Source organism: Lethenteron reissneri, chromosome 17, assembly GCF_015708825.2.
Source record: "Lethenteron reissneri isolate LAM-NWPU_2019-01 chromosome 17, ASM1570882v1, whole genome shotgun sequence".
NCBI lineage: Eukaryota > Metazoa > Chordata > Hyperoartia > Petromyzontiformes > Petromyzontidae > Lethenteron > Lethenteron reissneri.
This window is the reverse complement of record NC_083795.1, coordinates 1,278,020-1,302,382: the sequence shown is the minus strand read 5'-3', so window position 1 is coordinate 1,302,382 and position 24,363 is coordinate 1,278,020. Positions and strand designations below refer to the sequence as shown.

General features: G+C 47.1%; 1 protein-coding gene across 1 annotated transcript in view; it reads left to right on the top strand.

The window, feature by feature from the left end:
* Positions 1 to 230: 230 nt before the first annotated feature.
* LOC133343259 (dysferlin-like) overlaps positions 231 to 24,363 on the top strand; it is a 173,064-nt gene continuing 148,931 nt past the window's right edge. Inside the window, 20 exon segments of the mRNA XM_061552707.1 lie at positions 231 to 492; positions 6,121 to 6,176; positions 7,010 to 7,101; positions 7,485 to 7,590; positions 8,683 to 8,776; positions 13,338 to 13,570; positions 14,980 to 15,108; positions 16,095 to 16,157; positions 17,622 to 17,672; positions 18,287 to 18,317; positions 18,991 to 19,106; positions 19,755 to 19,881; positions 20,932 to 21,035; positions 21,614 to 21,682; positions 21,897 to 21,940; positions 22,275 to 22,360; positions 22,696 to 22,808; positions 23,060 to 23,173; positions 23,522 to 23,699; positions 24,092 to 24,216. Of these exon segments, the coding sequence (XP_061408691.1) occupies positions 399 to 492; positions 6,121 to 6,176; positions 7,010 to 7,101; positions 7,485 to 7,590; positions 8,683 to 8,776; positions 13,338 to 13,570; positions 14,980 to 15,108; positions 16,095 to 16,157; positions 17,622 to 17,672; positions 18,287 to 18,317; positions 18,991 to 19,106; positions 19,755 to 19,881; positions 20,932 to 21,035; positions 21,614 to 21,682; positions 21,897 to 21,940; positions 22,275 to 22,360; positions 22,696 to 22,808; positions 23,060 to 23,173; positions 23,522 to 23,699; positions 24,092 to 24,216 (2,025 nt within the window). The 5' untranslated portion in view covers positions 231 to 398.

Below are 24,363 nucleotides of genomic sequence, written 5' to 3'. Positions count from 1 at the left end.
CGAATGGTGACAATCATCCAGCAGTGGATACAAAATGCATATTTTATTTATGCCTGCTATATTATTGGTTTCGTCTCAACGAAGCGTCTTATCGATAAACCTCCTGAACCTCGCAAACTCCATCCTAGCCCAGCCCACCGTCCCCGTCCGAACCCAGTTTGGAGACCAGCCAGACAGCTATCGGCTCATCCCCCCCCGCCACCAACACGCAGCACTCCCACGCGGCCGCATCTCCTGCCCACAGTCAGCTGCAAGTGTGTAGTCAGTGCTACACACAAGCATGCACAGGGAGACGCCGGCAAGCACAAACGCGGGCACAGAGTGGATTGTTATCTCGCCTCTTTGGGGAGGCGCACCCGGCCGGTGAGAGACGGCGACCTGCCCTGCTTCCAGCTGCCATGCTCCGACTTGCTATCCGCTCGGCCGCCAACCTGCCCAACGTGGAATGGTCTGGCCGGCAGAGCGACCCCGTAGCCAGTGTGGTCTTCCAAGGTAAGGGTTACGATTTGTTCGTGTCATTTCACTCGGGTGGAGTGGAGGAGCGACATTGAGTGGTTGGAGAAGAGTCGCCCCAGCGAGGTGAACTGGGTGTACGTGTACCCGATGTCGCATTGGTGAGCGGACTGCACTGTGATCCTGGTCGCCTGAGTTCAACTCCTGGCCAGCAGAGAGTGGTATCTGAAGCTGGCCTAGAGATTCCTGATGTTAGCCCAGTTTAAACGAATCAGGGGTTACGGTGTATCAGCACTTGGCAATTTGTGGCTAAGTCTGAGCTGTAATGTAATTTAGAAAACAAGATGTGTTTGTAATTTTGCTAATTTAGAATGTGGACTATGGTGCAGGCCCACAATAACGTACTGTAACAAGTGACGTTCTCCTGTGATGGGGTATTTAACATCCAGAATCAGAAGAATCAGCTGTTTGGTAATTTCTGCAGAAATAACTGGGAGCTGTTCAAGTCATATTTCTCGAGTGTTATGCTGACCTGAGCGTGAGATCATCAACTGCAAGGGACATTCGTCTAAGTGGGGATTATGGTTACTGTCCTGCACTGCAAGTGATGTAACATGGGTTTGATTCCTGACCATCCATATTCGCAGAAAATTATATTCCAGTAACTCCTCTTCTCGGCCAGCTCAGCGTCAAACAAACAACAATAATGCACAAATACATTTCATTACATTGAGTGTCACAACGTAGTGCAACTTGTAATTGTACAGTGTCTGCATGTGAGACGTACTACATTGTGTTTTGCAGGTAGACTGTGGAAGGACTTGCCCTCAAATGATTGGTTGTTTGCGTGCTCTGTTTTCAATCAGTGGCTTTGCATATAATTTACACAATGCGTTAAATATCAGAACTATGTCAATTGAAGAGTTTGCATAGAACATCTTTGAAAAACGTTATCTTTATCCATATCATGTGTTGTGAAATAAATCATTCCAGCTATCACAGCTCTGCTCTTTAATCACATTCCCAAGAGGCAGGTGTCAGTAGTCCAGTGTCATTACCCATAATGCAAAGTGAAACTGCTTCCTCATACACTATCCACGATTTGTTTTTATGTACCGGGTAAGAGGACTACAATTGCAGGTAACCCTTGCGAATAACCCCTTTAGATAACAGGATCCGCGATATTGGTCCGACCCCCGTATTTTAAAATAAATCTAACGAAAGAGAGAATTGAATTTCTCAGCAATGGGGGGTTAATGAAGGACGCCAAACGCCAACGCACGCAGATTATGCTTCAGAGACAGTGCTATCGGTTATTCCTAAGATTCAAACCACCCCAAAAATGCCATCTGCGGGGAACCTACCATACACATCATCAAGTACTCTTATTACTTGACTTTGACATTTCAGTTGGAGCAGTATGTTACAATGCTTCTGAAACTTTGAGTAATAAGTAAACATAGATTCGTGAATTATTTAGCAAAGTTAATACTAACACTGTCTTAGGCTTAAAATGTAAGTCGTATATTGCCTACAATATTGTGTAAAAGCTGACATGTTCCAGGTCTCTGCTCTTATCCACGAGGGTTCAGACAATATGAACAATGTTCCACTACCAGAATTTGGAAACAATTTGCCAATAATTCCAGGTGGCTTTATTTGATCTGCACAAAGTTTGATGAAGTAAGAGGAGTGTAGCAGAAGGATGATGGGAAGGTGTGCCGATCACCTAGGGCATGCATTTTTGTTCTACAGTATTGGAAAGAGCCCTCAATGAATTATGGCCAACGCTGTTGATGTGACTATGCATCACCATCGCTTCCTTCCTTCTGCTATATCCCACACTTTATTCTTGATGGTCTTGTTTTGCACTATGGGTTCATATCTTCTGCTTATCTCAGTTGACACCCATCCTCTAAGCTCTGGTCTAGCATCATCTGGCTTTGGATCTTCCCATTAGTTGCCAAACTCTGGGTGCAACTCCAATGTCTGTTTTGGTAACCTGCCCTTGCACATGTGCCCTACCCATCACAACCTATTTTTAATAATGCCTATAATAATTCTCTTCAGCTGCGTTCTATAGCTTATTTGCTTAGCCTCTAGTACCAATAATGATTTTATATCGCGTAATTATTGCTAATTGCATCCCACAATGTTGTACATTAATTACATATAAGGGACAAATCATATATATAGCAAATACAAAGCGAATGAAAGCCCTCAAATTTTAAAATGAACAAACAATAAATTGCACCAAAAAATGGCACACGCAACAACAAAAAGTGATCACAGCAGAGAAATTAACATCAGAGAAATTAGTCCATGAAGTCTCAACATCCCAGACCACAATCCCAACTTCTCAACCAAGACAGGAAACCTTCACAGGAAGGACGATCGAGTGCCAAAAAGACCAATCGGTCAAATGTCCAAAATGTGATTTCCTATTTATAACAACATCTCTGGATGCATAAAAAGACCTTTATATTCATTGGGTTTTTTTCGGTAAAGCCACGATGTTTCGATCGCGATATTTTGATATTTTTTTCTATGTACGTGGCTTTACCGAAAAACCCAATGAATATGAATTCCTGCAGTCACGAAAGCTTTAAGTCAAGATAAAAAGACCTTTAGTTCGAATTTGAATAATGTGATGGAGTCGATGTATCGGATGTGGAGCGGGAGGGTAATCCATGCTGTCGGAGGCTGAGCATGAGAAAGCTCGTCCCACAGTGGTTTTTAGTTTTACTTTTTGGGTGGAGAGCAAACCTAGAGACGATGAGCGGGGAACCCGGGGAGAGGAGTAGGCTGAAATCAGAGGGAAAAGATAGGCAGGGGCCAGCCCGTAAAGAATTGTGAAAGTTCTCAGCATTTTGCCACGTGCCAATACTGAAGGGCCAGAATATGTATTTACAGTTTCTGTGTTAAGGGCCAGCTCTCTGACTCATCAGTGTACAACAAACATTAATCTTTTATGCGCGTGGCAAACCACCACAATCCAAATCCAAACTCAACATGACTTACAAAATGAGTTGCTAAAGGGAACAAGACCATCCGATATTTATTTGCGTGCAATATCCCAAGTTTGCTGATCGTTTGCTTTTAAAATATAAACATGGTGGTGGGGCTCTGGTGTCACGCATTGCTCACACGTTCAGTGGGTGACTGCAGCTGAGCCCGGGGGCTATTCTGGTCCTATCTGGAGCTGGGCTACGGTGCTGTTTTTAGACGCCAATGTCGCAGGACTGTCCGTCACCAAAATACACAGCGTTTCCCTGCTGAGCTAAGGTAAATTATATGGCTCCAAAGGGACCCCCTCCCTCCCCCCAGAGTGTTTGATCCCTTACAAATTTTCGGTCATCAATCAAATCAGACCATTGGATACATTTTTGTCCAACCTCTTTTTGAACAGACGGAGATCCACTGAGATGCAGGATTGCTATTGCAGTGGAAATGTGATTGAAGGGGGTGGATATGATGGGCCAGAGGATCCAGCACGCCGTGGTGGGAGTGACAATTTTAACCCACTGGGTCGTTCCGTAAGTTCCGGACCAGGGACACATTGTAGAGGCGGGGAGTCTATAGATACCATTCCTAAGCCTCTTTCTGTCATGCTCTGGATCTCCCAAATAGTACGTGGGAGGAAGCATACAGGCGATTGTGTAAAAGGGTCTGTGAATATACACACGTGTGAGTATGTTGAACTTCTTTCGCACCACACGTAGCCAATCGGAGGTGCGGGGGAAGGACAATAAACTAAACACAGCAAGCAACAACAATTAATGTGCTGAAACAGTGAAACAGGTGTTCATTTGGGACCTTTCTTGCCAGTATCACAGTATAAGAATAGGGTTCACCCTTTCTGGCAATAAAATAGGTGTTGAGATGTTCAAGCACCAAACAGAAACCTTTTGCATGGAATCAACGTCTGCATTCGCCACATGCAGACGTGATTCCTTACAAAAGGAACATCTTAACACCTGTTTTATTGCCAGAAAGGGTAAAACCTCATATTATAAGTGTTCATTTATAAGTCAATTAGATATTGCAGTAAATCTGAAATATTCAATAGAAAAATTGTTCAGCTCATGAGGGGGGGGGGGGGGTTGCCCCATGTAGAGTGACGTCATCCGCTAATGTTTATTGGGGAGGGGTGCGGCATGTGGAGTGACGTCACCTGCTCATGATTATTAATGAGGGGAGGGGTGCGATATGTGGAGTGCGCGAACTTGTTGTGTGTAAGTGTAAATTTGTACGCGGGAATGAATATTAATGAAGGGGGGGGGGGCGCTCTTTTGCAGTGACGTCACGCACGGATGTAGCACTGTGCTGCGTAGATTAATTTTTTACCGTCACTTTCTGTAAAGAAACGTCGTATTTGAAGCGACTTTGCGTAATAAATTACTTAATTCAGCACGACCTTCCTCTGCGTTAGTGTAAAAATCCACCACTCAAGAATATTAATGAGGGGGGGGGGGTGGGCCTCATGTGGAGTGACGTCACGCGGGGGGGTGGGCCTCATGTGGAGTGACGTCACGCGCGGGACGGACAGACATTTCTGGGTGATTATCGTAGGTAATTGCCGTGCCAACCCCCCCCCCCCGCCTTGCATTTCGCCTCAGTTGGTACGGTCCAGATCTAGTGGGGGGGGGGGGGGCAGTAGTCCGCCCATCCACTTAGCCACTTCTTCCCAATTCCAGCCCGGATATTGATACCAATTAACTCACTCTGGAGAAAGCGACTCGCAAGTGTTTGACATCCGCACCTCCGATTAGCACGGTTGGCTGTGCACGGTGCGAAATAAGTTCAACACACATCCATGTATTTTACGGCAGGCGCAGTAGTTTTGCTTTGGTAATTGCCCGTGGGAAATGTTGGGCAGCTGCAGAAATTAAAACATGCACTTCACACTTGCCCATCAACGAGGATACTGGGTGTGCTAAGTTACAAAGGAAGGATTTGACCGCTTAAAAAATGCGAAACGTGACATTTCTTGAAGCTCCATTATCCATTGCCTGTTTGAAATCGACATTTTGGAACAGGTGCCAGGACAGGTGACGATACAGCTGCCCCTTGACTCACCAGTGAAGGAATGCGTTTGCTGTTCGCCACTGGATGGCTTTGTCCACCCACTCGTGGACAGCTGCCATGCCTGCCTATCCAGCTGAATTGCTTTCACCACCAGGGTGAAGTAACACGTTTGGTGCAAACACGACCGATCTGTGGTTATTTGTGGCACCGTTATACCGAGACATGAGTAGGCATGGAGCTGAATGATTCAACGTTATTCGCGTTCAGTAATTCGCCAAGCCTCCTCACCCATTCGGCTGCGAGGTGGGGATGTTATCTCCCTCGCCTGGCATGCAGGGAGTCGTGGGTTCCACCCCGATGCACTGTTGTATGTTTGGAGTTCGCGTGTTTCTCTCCCCGTGGCAGTCCATCCTCCAATCATCTCAATCAGTGGACCCACAACGCCTGGGTCTGTGCCGTGACCTCCTGCCAGCAATGAGCCTTTACAACTTCTCATCACCACACATTGCAGCAAACCCTGCCACAGACATAACCCGTGTTGGTGACATCTCTGCAGCGCAGGAGTGAACGACGCCTGTTGTTATTGTTGTTGTCATGATTGTTGTTGTTGTCATGATTGTTGCTACGTTTGAATTTCAGGTGTTAAGCGCAAGACTCGCGTCATCTCCAATGACCTCAACCCAGTGTGGAATGAGGCGAGTAAACTTTGGGCAAAAATTGTTCTCAAAAGGTCAAGTTAAGCGGTGAAACTTTTTTGAACGGTAGTTTTTGGCACTTGCAACGCTGTTAAAATGTGTCTCGGCTTAACAAAAGCATAAACACGAAGTGAAATGTGGCTATTTAAACACGCACAATTGTTCAAACCAGCGTCAAGATTAGAAATGCAGATGCACCCACTCTGTCGACTCATGGTGCTGTGGTGTAGAAGTATCACGGCCAACTAACTCGCAATCGCTCGAGTCTCACGTGCAACGTTTGCAGAGATGCAATAATAAAGACATCTGTGCTTTAGTCATTTTGCACTTTCTATACATTACGTTATGTTCACTTTGCTTTTCTGCAATTCCTTCATGTTTTTATTGCTTCAATAGGCCACGTTTTTTGTATTTTGGATGAATCACCGGCGTTGTGTTTGTTTTGGGGCTGAGTGCATCACGGCGGTTGAGTGAGCGTGGTTCATTGACACGCAGCACCGTGCTGGGATGACGTTACAGAATCGTGCACAAGCGAGTATCTTACAAAACAGATGCAACAAAATCAAATGCAAAATTGCCACAACGTCATTAAGTGTGGAACGCTGTGCAGCATATTCATACGCACGTAATGCAAATACATGAAAACCAAATACGCGGTAACTTCGGCCTTGTTTACAAAGTTTGATCTGCTGAATTTTACATTCACTTTCAACTTTGAAACACTGAAGGAAAAAAAATCCGACACTGCTCGTAACCTTCTTGTGAATAATATCATTCCAGGGGACTCACAACTTAAGAGCTATTCCCCTTCCATTACTTCGCTTTCTCAACAGACCTTTGAATGGGACCTCAAGGGCGCCACCTTGGACCCTGCATCTGAGATTCATATTGTCATCAAGGACCATGAGAAGATTGGTTCAAACAGGTGCTCACCCACATCACTTCTGGTCCGGCTGAAAGGTCTTGCTTTGAGACCATCACCCATGCCTTCATCACATCTCATCTTCGATCTCCCGAAATCCGTCATGTCCAAAGTCCAGATGATGCAAAAATTGTGCCGCTAGACTCCTCACCCGCATCCATAAATGTGACCACACCACCTCAACGCAATACCTCAGGCCCCTCAATGGCTCACAATAGAGTCCGTAGTTCTTGGTGTGCAAATGTAGGTACGTGTATGTCGTCATGTACGGTTGGTAATTTAGTTATGGACAGATAAGTGTGTGTCCGTGTGTTATACATGTTTGAGTGATATGCGCATGGCAATTAAAATGGATGTGATTGTTGCGTGTATTCCTGCGTGATTAGGTTTCTCGGCGATGCCACGCTGCCCCTAAAGGACCTCCTGTTTGCACCCAACTTTTGTGCAACTCATGAACTGCCCTTGCTGGACATGAAGAAGCAAAACAATGGGGTAATCACCCACCTAGCAACGCATTGCTTCAGTTATTCACCATCTCCCCTATCCAGATTTCCACTCAATATCGGCAACATATAAGCAGGCCCGGCATGCATAGCATTCTGGATAAATAAACATTTCATTACCCTTGGAAATACCAGCAGCACCACCTCTTACAGCCTTGTGTCCTGAGCAGCCGCCCTGATCACCCACCCCTAAGGGCTGGCCTGTCGATAAAACATCGAATTATTCAGCTAAATATACCCAAGGTTGTAAAAGTACTTGCTTAACGACTAAAAGGGGATGTTTAAGATTAATTGTCTTTCTTGATACATATTTAGTATAAAAATGTGTTCAAGACAAACTTTCATATATTTTGACTCCAATTGGCTGGAGATGGTCTGTTAAAGAAACTTTAACACAGTACCTTAATATGAGGCAAAAGCTATCCATGAACAATATGTAACCAAACATGTGTTGTTTTAGAAGGAGCCATTGCCTTGCTACTTGCTGATAGTAAATTCCGTGTACTCAGTTCCTTGCTGCTTCAATGATCACTGTGGTAAAGAGACCTCCTTTATGCTGATTATTCCTAAATAAAATAACTGGTTTTGCAGTAAAAAAAGAGTAAACGCCGAAGAGGCAGAGGCGGGCAGGTCACGGTGCCACACAACCCGTTAATGTTGTGCAGTGAGGCCTGAATAGGTGCCTGTTCACTGCATCTGCACCGACAGTGTGTCCTACCTAAATGGGGAGCCTTTGTACACACTGCTGAGTCTTGTGTGTGTTTATGTTTGGGCACATCAACAGTGGGGGAGCGGTAGTGTAGCGGTTAGTGTTCTGCACCACGAACCCGGCTCCCCGAGTTCGATTCCCCGCTCACGGCCAACGCCAGTGACAATCATCTGAATGGATCATGGGCCTCATGAGTACCTGGTGTTGTGTCTAAACATCACCACTCGGGAAACAAAGGCGGCCGGGTGTGGTGCTGGCCACCCACCCCCTCGTGTGCCATTCTGGCCTTCATAGATGCTACTCGCTAACAGCACTTGCCTCAACAGTCTGTTATGGCTACACGGAGGATCTTTTGTCTTTGCACATCAACAGGCCACAGTGAATCTGCAGGTTTGCTATTTACCCCCGCCCGGCTCCACTCCGGCGCCCACCGTTCGACCTTCAGCCATGAGAAGCTCTGGGCCAGGTGAGTAGCGGCTCACGCAGTCACCTACCTGGTCAGCGTGCTGTGCACACAGGTTTGGCTTAAGGGGGTGAACACACCAGGCAATTGCCCCGGGTGACAATCTCAATCCTTCCCTCCCGTCTCGGCAAGGGCAGTAAACTTGATCTATAGCTGTCGCTATAGAGCCATGTTTGTGTCGACAACTGCACAGAAACAACACTGTTTGCTCAAGTTGCCTGCAACACAAAGCATTCCCTGTTCACTTACACAGCGTGCGCGCATGCACACACAAACAACACATATATTGTTTTGCTTACAGCATATACAAAGTATATGAGGTATGTGTGTAACGTGAGACGATTGCAGACACACAGTGGCTGGTTAGCCTCGTAGTTTGGTGCTTGCAACTGAGCCAGTCTGTTCGGGGTTAGTGATTTACGTCGTGGTACTGTCCAGTCATTCCTGGGGGTGGCTTCACCAGAGGAACGTGACCCAGAGTGGATAATGATGTCCCCTGGAGTCATTCATAAATATAGGACACTGGGTGCCTGCTGCATGTCCCAACTACCATAATTGAAAATTACCTCCATTTGCAAAAACATTTTAATTCATAAAAATAAAAATACAACTGTCTCCCTACTCAAACGAGCACGGGGCAAGGGTAGAAATGGCACGTGGCAACGTTTAGGCCAGTCTCTTCGTAAGAAATCATTGTTGACCTGACACCAAGTGTCCATAATAGTGTCAACCCCAACGAAACGAAGGGCTGAGGCGACCCATCACAAAATTGTGTCCATCAGCGTGTGGGTAACGCACTGTAACAACAGCGACACCAAGCAGGACCTGCAGCGTCATTGCCTCTTCCTCGTAACTGGTTTGATGAAACAAAAAAAACAATGAGAGCTACTGATGTGACTCGATAACAAATGCCTAAGAAACGCATTCTCGTTTCCTCGTAATTGTATAATAAGCTATAAAAAAAATCGGCATTGTCTCCATTAAAATGTCCTATGATAGCATCTTTTCGGCAGGTGAAGAGTTAAACGAGGCTGCATAATCACGTACACACCAAGGAGACTGATTTTCATTCCGTGTAGAGAGGTGATGTAGTGGCTACCGCACTGCGCCAACCACCCCGTGAACTGTGTTTATCTCTGAAGCTGAACTGGGCCTCTTCTAGACTGACTCAGCCTAAAATGAGTACCCATTGCACTGTGCAAAGTCAGCACTGGGGAGAGGATAACAGCGAATAATGCAGCTGTGTGCCTTGTCAGCCGTAACATGCGTTCCCTAACAGCGCTTATCTAAATGAGATGGACAGGTACTATATTTGGATGCTAAAACTATATTACATTCATATAGCACCTTTCAGGATCGAGACCTCACAAAGGGCATATTTCTGAGTGTTTTCCTTGTGCAGGCAGGTACATTGCCATTCGATACACCAAGTGTCACGATCTCCTTTCAGTCAGCAAAAATTCCATTGAATTAGAGACTCAGTTTTTTTGCTGAGCTATCACAAAGCTGGCAATGTCGCCTCCACCTGCAGGGTGCTGAGCTTGCACAGACAGAGATCAAATCCAAGCAGCCACTTTCATTTAAGTTTAACACGTAGGCTTTTGCGACCAATATTATTTATAATCAACGTTTTTGGGTTAGATCGCGTTATTTATAAATGTGTCGTAACCCTCCACCACCCGACATGGCCAATCAGCAAAAAAGTGTCACGTTTTGTGGAAGCCTGAACCACAACATTTACATTTGAGTACTCAAAAATTGTAAATGTTGTGGTTTCACGCTTCAACACACCGGTGGGCTAAAGCAGTGAACTATTTGTCTTTTGTCAACGTGACACTTTTTTGCTGATTGGCCGTGTCGGGTGGTGGAGGGTTACGACACATTTATAAATAACGTGATCTAACCCAAAAACGTTGATTATGAACACTTTCATTTAAACCGATGTCTCAAGCGCAGTCAGTTGACTGTATCAGCTCAGTTACCTCTGACCGTACACACATAACAAAAAATCAAACTGAATTGTTATTGTTTTGCACGTTAAATTTGATGAAATTCTAATTCGGCTGATTTAAAATGTATCAGCGCCACTGCTGCGTGATGAAGAGTCGCTGGAGCAGAGCGTGTTGGAAAGTGGACCCTCTCGTGTCAGGAAAAACATGGTCACTTGATGAGATATCGGAAGTAGTTCTGTGATATCTACTCCCATGGTCCATTCTCCAACACACAGGATAGCTCCCTACTATGTGACATTTCCAAATGAACATTTTGTCGCATACTGCTAGAATTTGGGGGAAAAACATAAATACGAGAATAATACGCACCTATCACAATAATTGCAGAGTGTGGTGCGGATGATCTGTATTTGTGTTTGAGTTTGGCCACATCGTGGTTTTACGCCCAAATCCTTGTCACTGACCCTCCACCACCCAACAAGATTGTCCCGTTTACGAGGACATTATTCACACGTGTCAATGTGTGGGTCAAGTTCTGAGCAGTAGAGCTCCTCGCCGATGGCTTGAGGCCTTTGGTGACCGACTTCGACATCAACGGACGTTGTGGTGTGGATATGTTTGTCATCCGGAGCCTCGAGTATGAGGTTGGAGGCTCGTGCAGTAGATGGAATCGTTCTAAGCAAACGCCTATCTGCAGTGTAACTGTAATGGACAGTACAGCAAGTAGAGTTATGACAAAGGCAACCTGAGTCATGTGCATGTTGTCAGTGTCATTCCCTCGGATGGCTTTTCAATCAGCACTTAACTTTTCATTCCACATGCAAAAGTATAACTGACCAATTCCCTCAAGAAGCTTCTGAAAAAATTAATTTGGACACTTAATGAGGCTTCTGTTGATAAATAAATGCCATTATTTAGATAAATTACCAACGACTGATATCATTAATTTCTTACAATTACTCTGCTATTAGCTTCTAATAAAATTAACTATAATTAGGGATGTACCACTTAATTACAATAATTACTTAATTGTAAGAAAAATTCGAGTAAGAATATTCACTGATTGTATCATAAAACTGGGTCAATGTTTGAAAAGAGGAGCCAATGCATATCGATCTGGCTTCCTCTTCCTCTTCCCATGGCTGATGTTGATGAAGAGCAAGAACTGTGATTTCACATTGAGGCGGTTAGTGATCCAGATGATTGGGGCAGGAACGGTGCATTGCTGGGATGATGCCACCTCCTTCGTATGTTGTGAATCGGGCATTAAGTCGTTGCTAGATGCCCCATGGCTCTGTTCTGGGTGACCACAGTTTCTAATTTTACAATCGTGCATCATCAACAAGTATCCGCATCTGCTGCCGTGGTTTGTGTGGATGCACAAAAAGCCAAGTAGGGATGTGGTTTCAAATTGAAAATAAACCTAGCGTATTTTAATTTTAAGAACGCAATAAGTAATTAAATGATTCTGTTAAATGACTTTAACATTCTAAATCAGTAATCATAAACGACTTATAAAAACGCTGAGTTTGGATTGTGTCACTGAGCGCTCCCGTTTGCGCCCACACACAAGGAACACGCAACAACGGAATTGGTCACAAATCTCAACAGAAGCTCCTTGTGAAATGTCTCAATCTTTTCTGGCCACTAGATGGCACTCCACAACAAGACAAAGACCCCCCCCCCCGTGTAGCCTACACAGACTGTTGGGGCAAGTGCTGTTAGCGAGCACCTGTGAAGACTGGAACGGTACGCGAGTGGGTGGGTGGCCAGCACCACGCCCGACCGCCTTTGTCTCCCCAGTGGCGATGTTTACACACCGCACTAGGTATTAATTTGAGGCTGAGTCGACCTAGGGGAGGCCCAGAACCGGTTTAGATAATCGTCACTGGTGTTGGCCGTGAGCGGGAATCCAACTCAAATCGCCAGGTTCATAGCGCAGCGTGGTGCTTAACTGCTACGCCACCGCTCCCATAACATTCAATGTTCAACCATCATATAAAAGCGGCATCGGAGCTGGACTAGATCGAACTAACATTGGAACGAAATGTGTTACACACTCTTTAGTAAACGAGATCGTCGGTGTGCTAAACGTGAGAACTTCGTTAATTTTAGGTGACTGACTAATCTCACAGCAGTCTCGAATTAGTGTTCAGGCATGGGCCGCTGCCCATTGAACCACCTCACCCCTCTCTCGGCATGTTGCTCAATAGCCAAAAAACCATTGGCAGAATGTTTCATGTGAGACTGGCCTCTTATTGAATTACAACTCCGTGTGTGTGCATGCGTTCAAGATGTCAAGCCGTGTAGCAGATGATCATGATGATGTTGGAGCTTTGAATTAAAAAGGAAGGCGAGTCGAAGTTGACTGTGCTCCTACTCGCTGCGAAATGAGGCATCAGCGGATCCGTGACAGAGTCGGATACGTGCAGATCTATAGTGTGCGGATGTATGTTGAACTTCTTTCGCGCCGTACGTAGCCAACCGTGCACATCTGCAGTAAATGACACACCACACGCAAATACCGCGCCTCGGTTGTCGGCGCTTGATTGCCCGGTGGAGGACTTGTGCCGGTCGGACATGCGACGCCCCGCCGTGCATGTGCGCCGCAGACGGGGGAGTGCAAATAGGGAACGACGTGGACGACGAGGACGAGGAGGATGAGGAGGGAGCAGGTGATGAGGAGCATCAGCAGCAGGGCCCTGCTGCGGGAGTCCCTGCAGGGCAGGCGGCGGGGGCTGCGCGAGCCGGCGGAGCGGAGCGGCCGCCCGCTCGCGCCCCGCGACGCCGCTCCACGAAGTCGTCCTCCACTCGCGCCGTCTCCAGGAAGCCGCGGGACTTCCAGGTGATCGACGGCCGCGACTCGCGACGGCCGCGGCGTTGTCGGCCGTGGGGTTGTCCGCCGTGGGGTTGTTGGGCGTGGGGTTGTCGGCCGTGGGGTTGTCCGCCGTGGGGTTGTTGGGCGTGGGGTTGTCGGCCGCTGACAGAGGCGACTTGGATGACCCCCCCCCACGCCCCGCTGCTGCTGCTGCTCACCGCCGCCTCATGCGCACGATTGGCAGGTCGCGTGGTGGCGGTGGTGGTGGAGTAAAGTGGTGGTGGTGGTGGGGTAAAGTGGTGGTGGGGTAAAGTGATGGTGGTGTAAAGTGGTGGTGGTGGGGTAAAGTGGTGGTGGGGTGAAGTGGTGGTGGGGTAAAGTGGTGGTGGTGGGGTAAAGTGTTGGTGGGGTGAAGTGGTGGTGGGGTAAAGTGGTGGTGGCTGTGGGGTAAAGTGGTGGTGGTGGGGTAAAGTGGTGGTGGGGTAAAGTGGTGGTGGGGTAAAGTGGTGGTGGGGTGAAGTGGTGGTGGGGTAAAGTGGTGGTGGGGTAAAGTGGTGGTGGGGTAAAGTGGTGGTGGTGGGGTAAAGTGTGGGTACCCCCACCTCTTCCAAAGACGCATGTGTTCGTCTCTGTGACCGCGCTGCTGAACTAAGCCGTCTCGGTGCCGTGCAGTCGACATCGATTTGTGTTTTATAAAATATCTGCGGTGGATGCTCGGGATTTCATGGCTGGGCGCGCTAAGAACCTCGGAAGGTCGAAATATAAGACGAGGGCAAATCAGCATCGTAGACGTAATGAAAGACAGAGAGAGGGAGGAGGTAGCAACAAGTCAGAATCCGAATATGTATTTATACTGGAGGAATCCGATGAGCTGTAAAGATCTTTTTTTGACAGACGTCCAGTAAGTGGGCCACTTGCAGGACGCCAGAGAGAGAGAGAATAAGAATATGAATAAGAGAGAGAGCAGTCAACAGAAACTCAAGTCGGGCAGCAACCGCAAGGAAGAAGCAAATATTTCAAAAGTTGAATGTCCGCTGTGAAATAACGGCAGGATCATGCGAAAGCAAACTTTGGCAATCTATGGTGGCATGGGTCTCTCATGACCTCTTGATGTAGGTCCTTAATTCTGATTTCTTTGAAGTCGTCAGTCTCCGAATATACACATATATAGATCGGCAGGTGTAGCAGGTGGCGTGGTGTTTCTAAACAGCACGAGAAGGAAGATCGCTTTCGTCAAGCTGGAAAGCCGCAACTTGACAGGCAAGCATCTTGTGCAGATTCTCAGCCAAGAAAAACCAACACAACTTCCCGTTGAAAATGTGACAACGGAACGCGCCCTGGCTTTATACTCCTGGAGAGAGAGAGAGGAAGAGAGAGAGAGAGCCCCCCAACTTGTGCCACGCGTGCCCCCCTCTCTCACAACCCCACACACCAAGGTACGAATTCGGGTGATCGAGGCTCGCCAGCTGCCTGGCAACAACATCAAGCCGGTCGTCAAGGTGACGGTGGCAGGGCAGTCGAAACGCACCCGAATCAGGAAGGGGAACAACCCTTTCTTTGACGAGGTACGTCCCGACCAGCGCCGGCTTCCCACACGCGCCACCAAACACTCTTCCGCAATGGGGGCCCGCACATTGAGTCGGTGCACAAAATAATCTGTCACAACTTGACCCCCCCCCTCCCTGTGGGCACGCTGACGCACCCCCCCCCCCCCCGAATCCTATAGAACGGCCGATATTTAATCCACGCAGAAACGATCAAGGATTAATAATATTAACGTGTTTAAGCAAACAGATAGTCCACCCCCGGCTGCATTAAATAATTAAGTCGCGTGCCTTGGCCACTGATGTTGCTGAGCTGCGTGATAGCTGCAGTCAGGGGCACCGGTGGCACATGAGTGACGCCTCTCCCACAGTCCCACCTCTCCCGGCGGTAGTTGTCTGACAGCTGGAGACACTGAACTGTGGCTCATTTGAAGGCCAATGTAGACAAATTAATAGCGAGGCTTCACGCCCCCCCCCCCCCCGTTCCCTATGCGCACATTGTCAGTAGACCCCCCCATACGCAAGCGTGCACATTTGAGTTAACCCCCCTCCCTTCTCCATGGGTACGGACTCAATGTATGGTCCTTACCACAGGTGGTTAAAGAGGCGTGCATGGTAATTGCAATAAAAAAAAGCAATAACGGTACGTTTTGATATTTTCAGATTATTGAGGGTTTTTTTTTCGCTTGCTACACAATCTTTACGTGACAAACCTTACGCATTGGCTGTCGGGTAGTGATGTGTTAACGACACATTTATATTTACGCGATCTAACCCAAAAAAAACCGTTATTGTGAGTAATATTGGTCGCGAAAGCCTTCATGTTAAACTGTGACACAATCTGTATCTTGTTCTTGTATATACGCATGCATTGCTTTCAATCGAGGCCTGACTTGCAACAGAGACTTGTTACCGCAATGTTCGTTGCCACCGGCTAAAGTAATCGCTGTCAACCGCGTATCGGTCCCCCCTCATTGGCTGTCTCTGCAACGCCTTTCTCTCCTCAGACTTTCTTCTTCAACTTTCACCAGTCTTCGGCGGAACTGTTTGACGAGTTGATTTACTTCAAGGTCAGTGGCCGCGTGCCCTCAATCCCTTTGGCAGCTTCGAACTTGTGCATCACACGTTCAAGCGTCCTTGCAGCTTTTGATTATCAAACATCAACTACGATAAACATGTTTTTTTATTTTACTAGGCAAGGCCCACCGAGCTATTTCTTTTTAAGAAGCGACCTGGCCACAAATGATAGGTCAACGGTGTGCCTTATCACGTGGACATTCATAGCAGCCATATGCTCTAAAAGCATGTTGATTCTAAATGTGGAGGGAAAAACCAGAGGACCCGGAGAAAAATAAACATGAGAGACACGCAAACTCCAAATATACAGGTGTCAGGGTCGGGATCAAACCCACAACCTCCTGTATACCAGGCGAGGTAATTAACATCTCGCCATATAACACCACTTCTTAGCATCACAAATAATTAATAAAATAAATAACTGGCAGGTAAGGCATAACGTTGAGCGCTGAAATACAATAACGTCACAATTAATCTGACATTTGAGAACCAAATGTCACCCAGCAAGCATTTCATGGAAAACCTTGGACCAGCTTCAACTTGTGGAGTTTCACCAGCAAGCTGTGGCCTATCAAACGCACGCTATTGGCTAGCAAGTGCTCCCCATCAGCATTGTTGCTGTTGCTACACTAAAATTTAAAATGCAATTATAATCGAATACACTTTAAATCTGAAATCGCTGTATTGAACAGGAAGTCTCATATGGTGGTATTGCATTCAATAACCTATACGTATGAGACTGTACTATATGAATGAAAGTGCTTCACCTGCATGGGGATGGAATGGTTTATAGTGATTCAGAGTTCTGACTCAAATCAGGAAACAATCAATATTTTAACTTTGTGATGAAGGCAGCAGTCGCCAGTGGCTGCAGAGGTCTTGTGAACCCATTACAAACAACATATGTTGTTTAAGAAACATTGATTGCTATGCACGTGATTAGATCCACGTATTTTGAGCTTAGAAATTGATAATAATAATAAATGAATGAATGCATAATTACACCCTCTACTATGAATGGTTCACAGTTGGAATATGATACGTCGTGACAAACCAGACTTTAATTGTGACTGTGTTTAATAGCGCACTCATTGGTGACTGGGGTAAGAGTAAGACCATCAACTCGCTACTTTGAGAACTCAATTTAATCACCCGTGGCTGATTCGGTTGGAACACAAGAGCTCAACAGTACTGGATCAGGGCTCTGCCATGATAGGTAACCCACTGAACTACCTACCCAGTTACTCACCCCTGGAAAGTCTATCAGCCAGGCTCCATTGAATAAAATATCTGGCTAGAATTCGTTCCAATGAATAGGCTCTCTCAAGTGGACCCACCAGAATGAATATGCTGTCATAAACTGTCCTGAGATGAATGACTTTGGTGACGATGAGGTCCCTGGTAAGTAGATAACAAACGTGCTTGTGGAACCTAACGTGAGACGTTGTACCACGCAGGTGCTGCACTCCCACTCCCTGCGGGCAGATTCTGAGATCGGCACGTTCAAGGTGCGTAGCGATGCTCCGGCTCAGCAGCCACGCGCGGCCACGTAGCCCACTGAGCCGGTCATCTCGGAGTCTCTAGGAGATGCAACGGTGCCGATCGTGTCCATGTGCTCATTCTTCTGAGACTTGCACTTTTAGTTTCTTTCCTGTGTTAAACACATGGCTGGCTAACAATATATCACTTACATTTGTAACATGCCGATTCGCACGGTTGGCTACGTACGGTGCGAAGGAAGTTCAACATACATACAAGGTAGTGTTCATATTCAGAGTTAAACTTGTTGATTCTGTGATAACGTTTACTTTTCATTTCTGGCATTTGAGCGCAAGTATTGGAAATGCCGCTTTTGAGTTATCAATGCAACTATTGCTCTGTGATCTATAAAGCAAGTGGATCAATTGGGTAGATTTGGTAAAAACTAAACTTTCCACATGATCGCTCTGGATTTCAAAAATTACTGATACTATGCACGAATAGTTTTATATTCTACAATCCCTTGTAGGCCTTTGTCTTTTGTGTCTGGTTGGAATGTGACGTATATGCTGCTGCTGTTGGCAGGGTAACATTGGTATCTTATTCTCCTCTCAATGTCATGTGTCTCTGTCATTTTTCTCAGCTTGATGTTGGTACTGTCTACGATGAACCAAGTAAGTCCCAGTGTTAATATGAATGCCTCATGTTAAGCTTGATGTGCCTTTGTGGCTTCGGGAGCTAAAGCCAATGCCAGAGCACTGACGCGGCACTTCTGACACCTCATCTTCAATGAAAGCCCTCGCCAAACCATGGATAGGACAACCGCCGTTAACTTCCCACAAATTTTTGCTCAAAGTTGGGCTCGATATTTTCCAAAATAATGGCACACAGGGTGTGAGCATTCCACAATGATCATTAGGAACAAGGTCTTGAGGTATTCTGAGACCTATTTTGCGTCTTAGAGACAGTGCCACAGGCTGTAATTGCACCCAGCCGGGAATCTTCTAAACCAGGCGCAGGCAACCAAAATAACAGGAAGAGGCATTTTTTTTCCTAATTCAGTACAAAACGGATACTAACAACATTATAAACAGAATAGTAAAAGAAACGTGGCTAATCAATGCAGTAATGGATATTTACTGTACCTACAACAGCCTGTCGTTAACAGGGGCATGGTCGGTAAGTGAACACGTTGGGCTCAATGGAGGCGCCGTCGTTAAGCGATTAGTCGTTAACAGGGGTGGTCGTTAAGAGGGGTTCTACTGCACATTACGTCCCCCTGGTCTAAGCCATTGACCCGTTCATTCTGCAACACGGTTGCCGGTCCCCTCCCACGTTGCCTCCAAGGACACACGTTCCAGCGAAAGTGGCTGCTGCTCTGTGACCCAGAGGATCTGAGCTCCGGTGCCAAGGGCTATTTGAAGGTGACCCTCCTGGTGCTGGGAGCTGGGGATGAACCTCCGGTGGGTGAATTTAGCAGCACATTCATTCGCTCACTCATTCATTCACTTATTTATTAGCAGCACATTCATTCACTTATTCATTTATTAGCAGCACATTCATTCTCTCACTCATTCATTCACTTATTCATTTATTAGCATCACACTCATTCGTTCACTCATTCATTCACTTATTCATTTCAAACTTAGTGACTCGGGCCAGTGTATTGTTTTTTTTTCAAAAATTCCAACATTGAACGTCAAAGTAGTCATAATGCAATGTGGCAGTATGATCTGATCCTGTGCTTGTCAATTGTGTGCCTGAGTGGGCATGCAAGTAAGTCATTCTAATGTCCTTTTTGCTGCTAAGGTTTTGCAGCGATACACTCATCAGTGTGACGAGGCGACGTTAAAGATCTCTTGACGTTATTAAAAATACGATTAGGCCGCGTGTGCCAGCATCATTTTCCACATTCGCAAAATGTGATACATTTCTCCAAAATTACTGAATTGGAAAGCCACCGTGCTGTGTCGCCCTCTACTGGCCAGTGCTGCGTTCACCTTGTTCCGCACAAGGTACGGTATAAATATGGAGCGGTGGTGATGAGGATGATGGTGGTGGTGGTGGTGATGATGATTCGTTGACCGAGCTGGAGATATTTCTGTGCTCAGGAGGACCGCAGCGAAGCGGTGGAGGAGAGGGAGGACATTGAGAACAACCTTCTGAGACCAGCCGGCGTCTCACTGAGAGGGGCTTTTCTCACTCTGCGTGCCTACCGGGCTGAGGATGTGCCCCAGAGTAACACCCACACACACCCATAACACACCCACACCACACCCATGCCAGCCACAACCACCCATCCAGTAACAATTTAAGGGGCTGCATTGTTGTGTTGCACAGCCTCAACTCTATGAACGCCCACCACGTGTGTCATTAACACTGACTTAGAACAGAAACATTTATGGCAAGCTTACATCTCACGAAATTTTACTTCTTTAAGAGCATGTGGATTTTTATTTGTGATAAGGCAGTTTTAATTAGAAATATGATTGTTGAGTTGCGCCTGCAATAAACAGTGGTGAAGTCTGTCACTCAGACGAGCTTCTGAGCAACAAGGGGATATGCTGGAATGGGCTTCACTGCATCAACAAAGGGCCATGCAGTATGGAAGGGATGGTGGAACAAATGTGAAGGTTGTATGAGATTGTCAGTTTGTGGGTAATTACATTTACAATATGCACAATAACTGTTGCATCATTGACCACCAATGACCAGAGGTGTGGACTCGAGTCATGTGACTTGGACTCGAGTCAGACTCGAGTCATGAATTTGATGACTTCAGACTCGACTTGGACTTGCATAACAATGACTTTGTCTCACCTCTGAGGTGTGGACTCGAGTCATGTGACTTGGACTCGAGTCAGACTCGAGTCATGAATTTGATGACTTCAGACTCGACTTGGACTTGCATAACAATGACTTTGTCCCACCTCTGCCAATGACTAAGACAGAGGAGGTATCATGCAAATATTGACAAAACAAATTGGTGCACGGGATAGTCCATTGATTAGGTCAGGGGTCGGGCAACCAAAATGACAAGATTTCGGTTAAAAAAGACCCTGAATATATCAATGGTCGCAATGCACGTGAATAACGCCACGCAGCAGCAGTCGTTCAAGAGCCGCATGCTGCTCCGGAGCCGCGGGTTGCCGACCCCCTGGAGTAGGTTGTCACTACGGGGGGAAGTGAGCTGTTCATCGCCGCAAACATCGCGTGGCTTGAGCGTGACTCTGGACGACGCGGCCGTGCGCCATGCACCGCGCATCCTTTGCCCCCTGATGCCCCCAGTGGACGACGCTGTGCTGGACACCGTGAAGCAGATCTTTGGGTTCGACAGCAACAAGAAGAACCTCGTGGACCCTTACCTGGAAGTCAGCTTTGCTGGGAAAACGGTGCGAGCAGCAGTGCCCGCCACACGCAACCGACACACACGTGGCTACTCATCAGATCGCACGGCTGGTCATGCACATTGACCTTTCGAGCAAGGACGTTGGTGTGCAGCAAATGTGGGCTGCAGAGCCGGTAGACCTGGATCCCACCAGGCCGTGGTGTCTCGCCCCATGCTGAATGATAGCTATGAGAGGCCCAGGTCACCTTGGGGTACTAATCGCCACGAGTGGGCGTGACCGAGAAGTAAACGCAAGTGCTGGGATTGCAGTGATGTGTACAAACAACGATTTTGCCCCCTACAGCATGTACTGTGTATGTTGAACTTCTTCCGCAGCATACGTAGATAAGCCTGCTAATCGGGGAGAAGCAAGACAATAACAAACATACCAGGTTTCCAAATAATAGTACATTAAAGAGAATCTTAAATTTGCAAAAGCTATATCTAGTACATCACACACACACCGTATATAACTACATATAATACTGTATGTAGAAACATCCAAATTCATTGCTATTGCTGCCCAAGGAAGTTTGTTTGATTACAATGATATTTGTTGTCTCTTCCCCATGACCTCCTCAGCTCTGCACAAAGATTATTGAGAAGAATGCCAACCCCGAGTGGAATCAGGCCATTAGCTTTCCCATCCGGGTAAGTTGGTCACAATGCGGTCCCCATTGCACGAACGCACTTTGTTGTGTATATAGATTCATGCCTCGCGTTTGTCGGGATGGTGATATCTCACCACGGAGGGTTATAAGGAGGCAAATTTAGGTCACGTGGATGATTTGGTATCGTGTGTATTGGAGGGTTCATGAGTGCGTGCTCATGGTTCATGCTGCGCGTGTCCTGTCTCCCCGTACAGTTCCCCTCGATGTGTGAGCGGCTCCGCATCACGCTGTACGACTGGTGAGTCGGGGCTCCACTCATTGCAGAGATTGCATTTGCATCTGGCTGGGCGAACTTTTGCAAGGTTGCGAGTAAAAAAAAAACATCCCTGGTATGCCATTTATTCGGCTCATTGTCCAAAAGCGTCAACAAAACAAGCGCTATACTTTGTGAGAAATCAATACTGGTCACGCCATGCAGAGACTGGCACCTGCCATGGGATTGTGGAATCCATGGCCATGGCTCAGGGCAGCCCGTAGTGATGGGCACCGCCTTAATGCACGCAAGCTCGCTCACGTTTACTTGACCTATCATTTGCTGCATATCAAATTGTTTTTGCCCGTGTCCCCTGCAGGGACCGGCTGACTCACAATGATGCGGTGGGGACGGCCTTCCTGTCCATGTCTCAGATCTCTTGTCCCGGCGGCAATGAGCCAGAGGGTGAGTGGTGAGACGGTGACATGGTAGCTGGATAAGCTAGCAAGAGAAAGGCATGTGTCTTGTCAATGTGCTGGTTTGTCGCAATGTTTGTGGTTTAATGCTATTATTTACAGGTAACTGCTACAAAGTAAAATACCAATGTTCTGTCTGCTGATAAGTTATTTTAAATAGACTCCAATGATGATGATAATGATGGTGATGTCCTCATGTATTGACCCCAATCCTCTAATTTGCACGGTTGGCTATGTACGGTGCGAAAGATTAAGTTCACCTTACTCTCACATCCTTTATCACAATGCGTTGCTTATGTTTAAACCTTCTCCTTCTGATCGAAGACGAGGGTACTGGTTTCCTGCCCACATATGGACCTTGCTTCATCAACCTGTACGGCAGCCCCCGTGAATTCACCGGCTTCCCTGACCCATATGAGGAGCTCAACTTTGGCAAGGTGAAAATGTCACATGTGCACACACATGCCACACCATACACACTGATTGAGGAGCATGTTTGGTTTGATTGTAAAGGGCAGGGTGAGGTTAATTGAAGGCATGCTCTATTCAAGATGGTGAGTGTGTGACTAACTAAGGACATTTCCTGTTTAATTAGAGTGGTGAGTGTGTGCCTAATGGACGGCGTGTCACGTTTGATTGGGGTGGTTAGTGTGTGGCGAATTGAGGACGTGCCCTGTTTGATTGGCAGGGGGAGGGTGTGGCCTACAGAGGCCGCATCTTGGTCGAGTTGACAACGAAGCTGGAGGACCACATCAATAACAAGGTGGAGCCCATCCCAAGCGACGATCTCCTGCGTGTGGAGGTGACGCCGATTCAACCAGATTTCAATGACACGTTCACTACACCACAGCTCGAGATTAGACACAGCGTTTGAGTCTCGCTTGCATGTCCGAAGGAGCACAGGTTACAGACCATTAGTCTTACAAGTAAACAACATTGCCACAATAAATGTTATTGAACAAATATGTTCGATTTCTATCCCACATTTTATCCCAATTGTATTATCGCGGTCTATGGCTGTGAAACATAGCGCCCCCCTGACAGCCTTGCGCTTACAAGAAGAGCGCGGACACCAAACTAAATGTGCTCGTGATTTGATTCTCATTTTCCTCTGAACGGACGAGCCCGACGTGCGAACTGTGGTTTGCAGAAGTACCTGCGCCGCCGACGCTACAACCTGTGCGCCACCTTCTACTCGGCGACCATGCTGCGCGAGGTCAACGAGCCCATCCAGTTCGAGGTCAGCATCGGCAACTACGGCAACAAGTACGACGTGACCTGCCCGCCGCTCGCCTCCACCACGCAGTACAGCCGCGCGGTGTTTGACGGTGAGCCCACTCCCTGCCTACCCGCCCCACACACATTCCGTACTGCCTTACACCATCGATTCAACCTTCGCATATCGTGTAATATCACACGATATTCTAAAAAAGGGTTCTGGCTCCATCATCTGGCTGGATTCTTGTCTGGCTGGGTGCCGCGCTGCAAAGCGAGCGATGACGTAGCCCGCATGCTGCTCTCTCCTGGTTAAACAAAATATATATTGCAATGATCAAAAGAGATTATCCCAAGCGATACAACAACAGGGTCATGGATCAGTGGAAGAGCACTCCCTCATGCGCCAAGCCAGCCTTAATAGCTGCCCACTTATCGCATTTGCCCCAACAGGCTGAACGGTTACATGGGGAATATTTGTCTTTTTTGCATTTGTGTTGCACAGGCTGCAGCAGCTACTACCTGCCTTGGGGGAATATAAAGCCGGTGGTGACGCTCACGTCCTACTGGGAGGACGTTGGCCATCGGTTGGAGGCCCTCAACATCCTCCTGCACACCCAGCGCCGCCTGGTGGGTGCTTGTGAGCTCGCGGCGTCGGCCATCTCGTGCTGTGTCACTGCCAATGCCAAGTTGAGGCTGAGCAATCCCCCCACACTTAAAAGGTGGTCATGGAAACAAGGCCTTAGGTTTCCAACCGCAAAGAACTTAGGTTTGTTT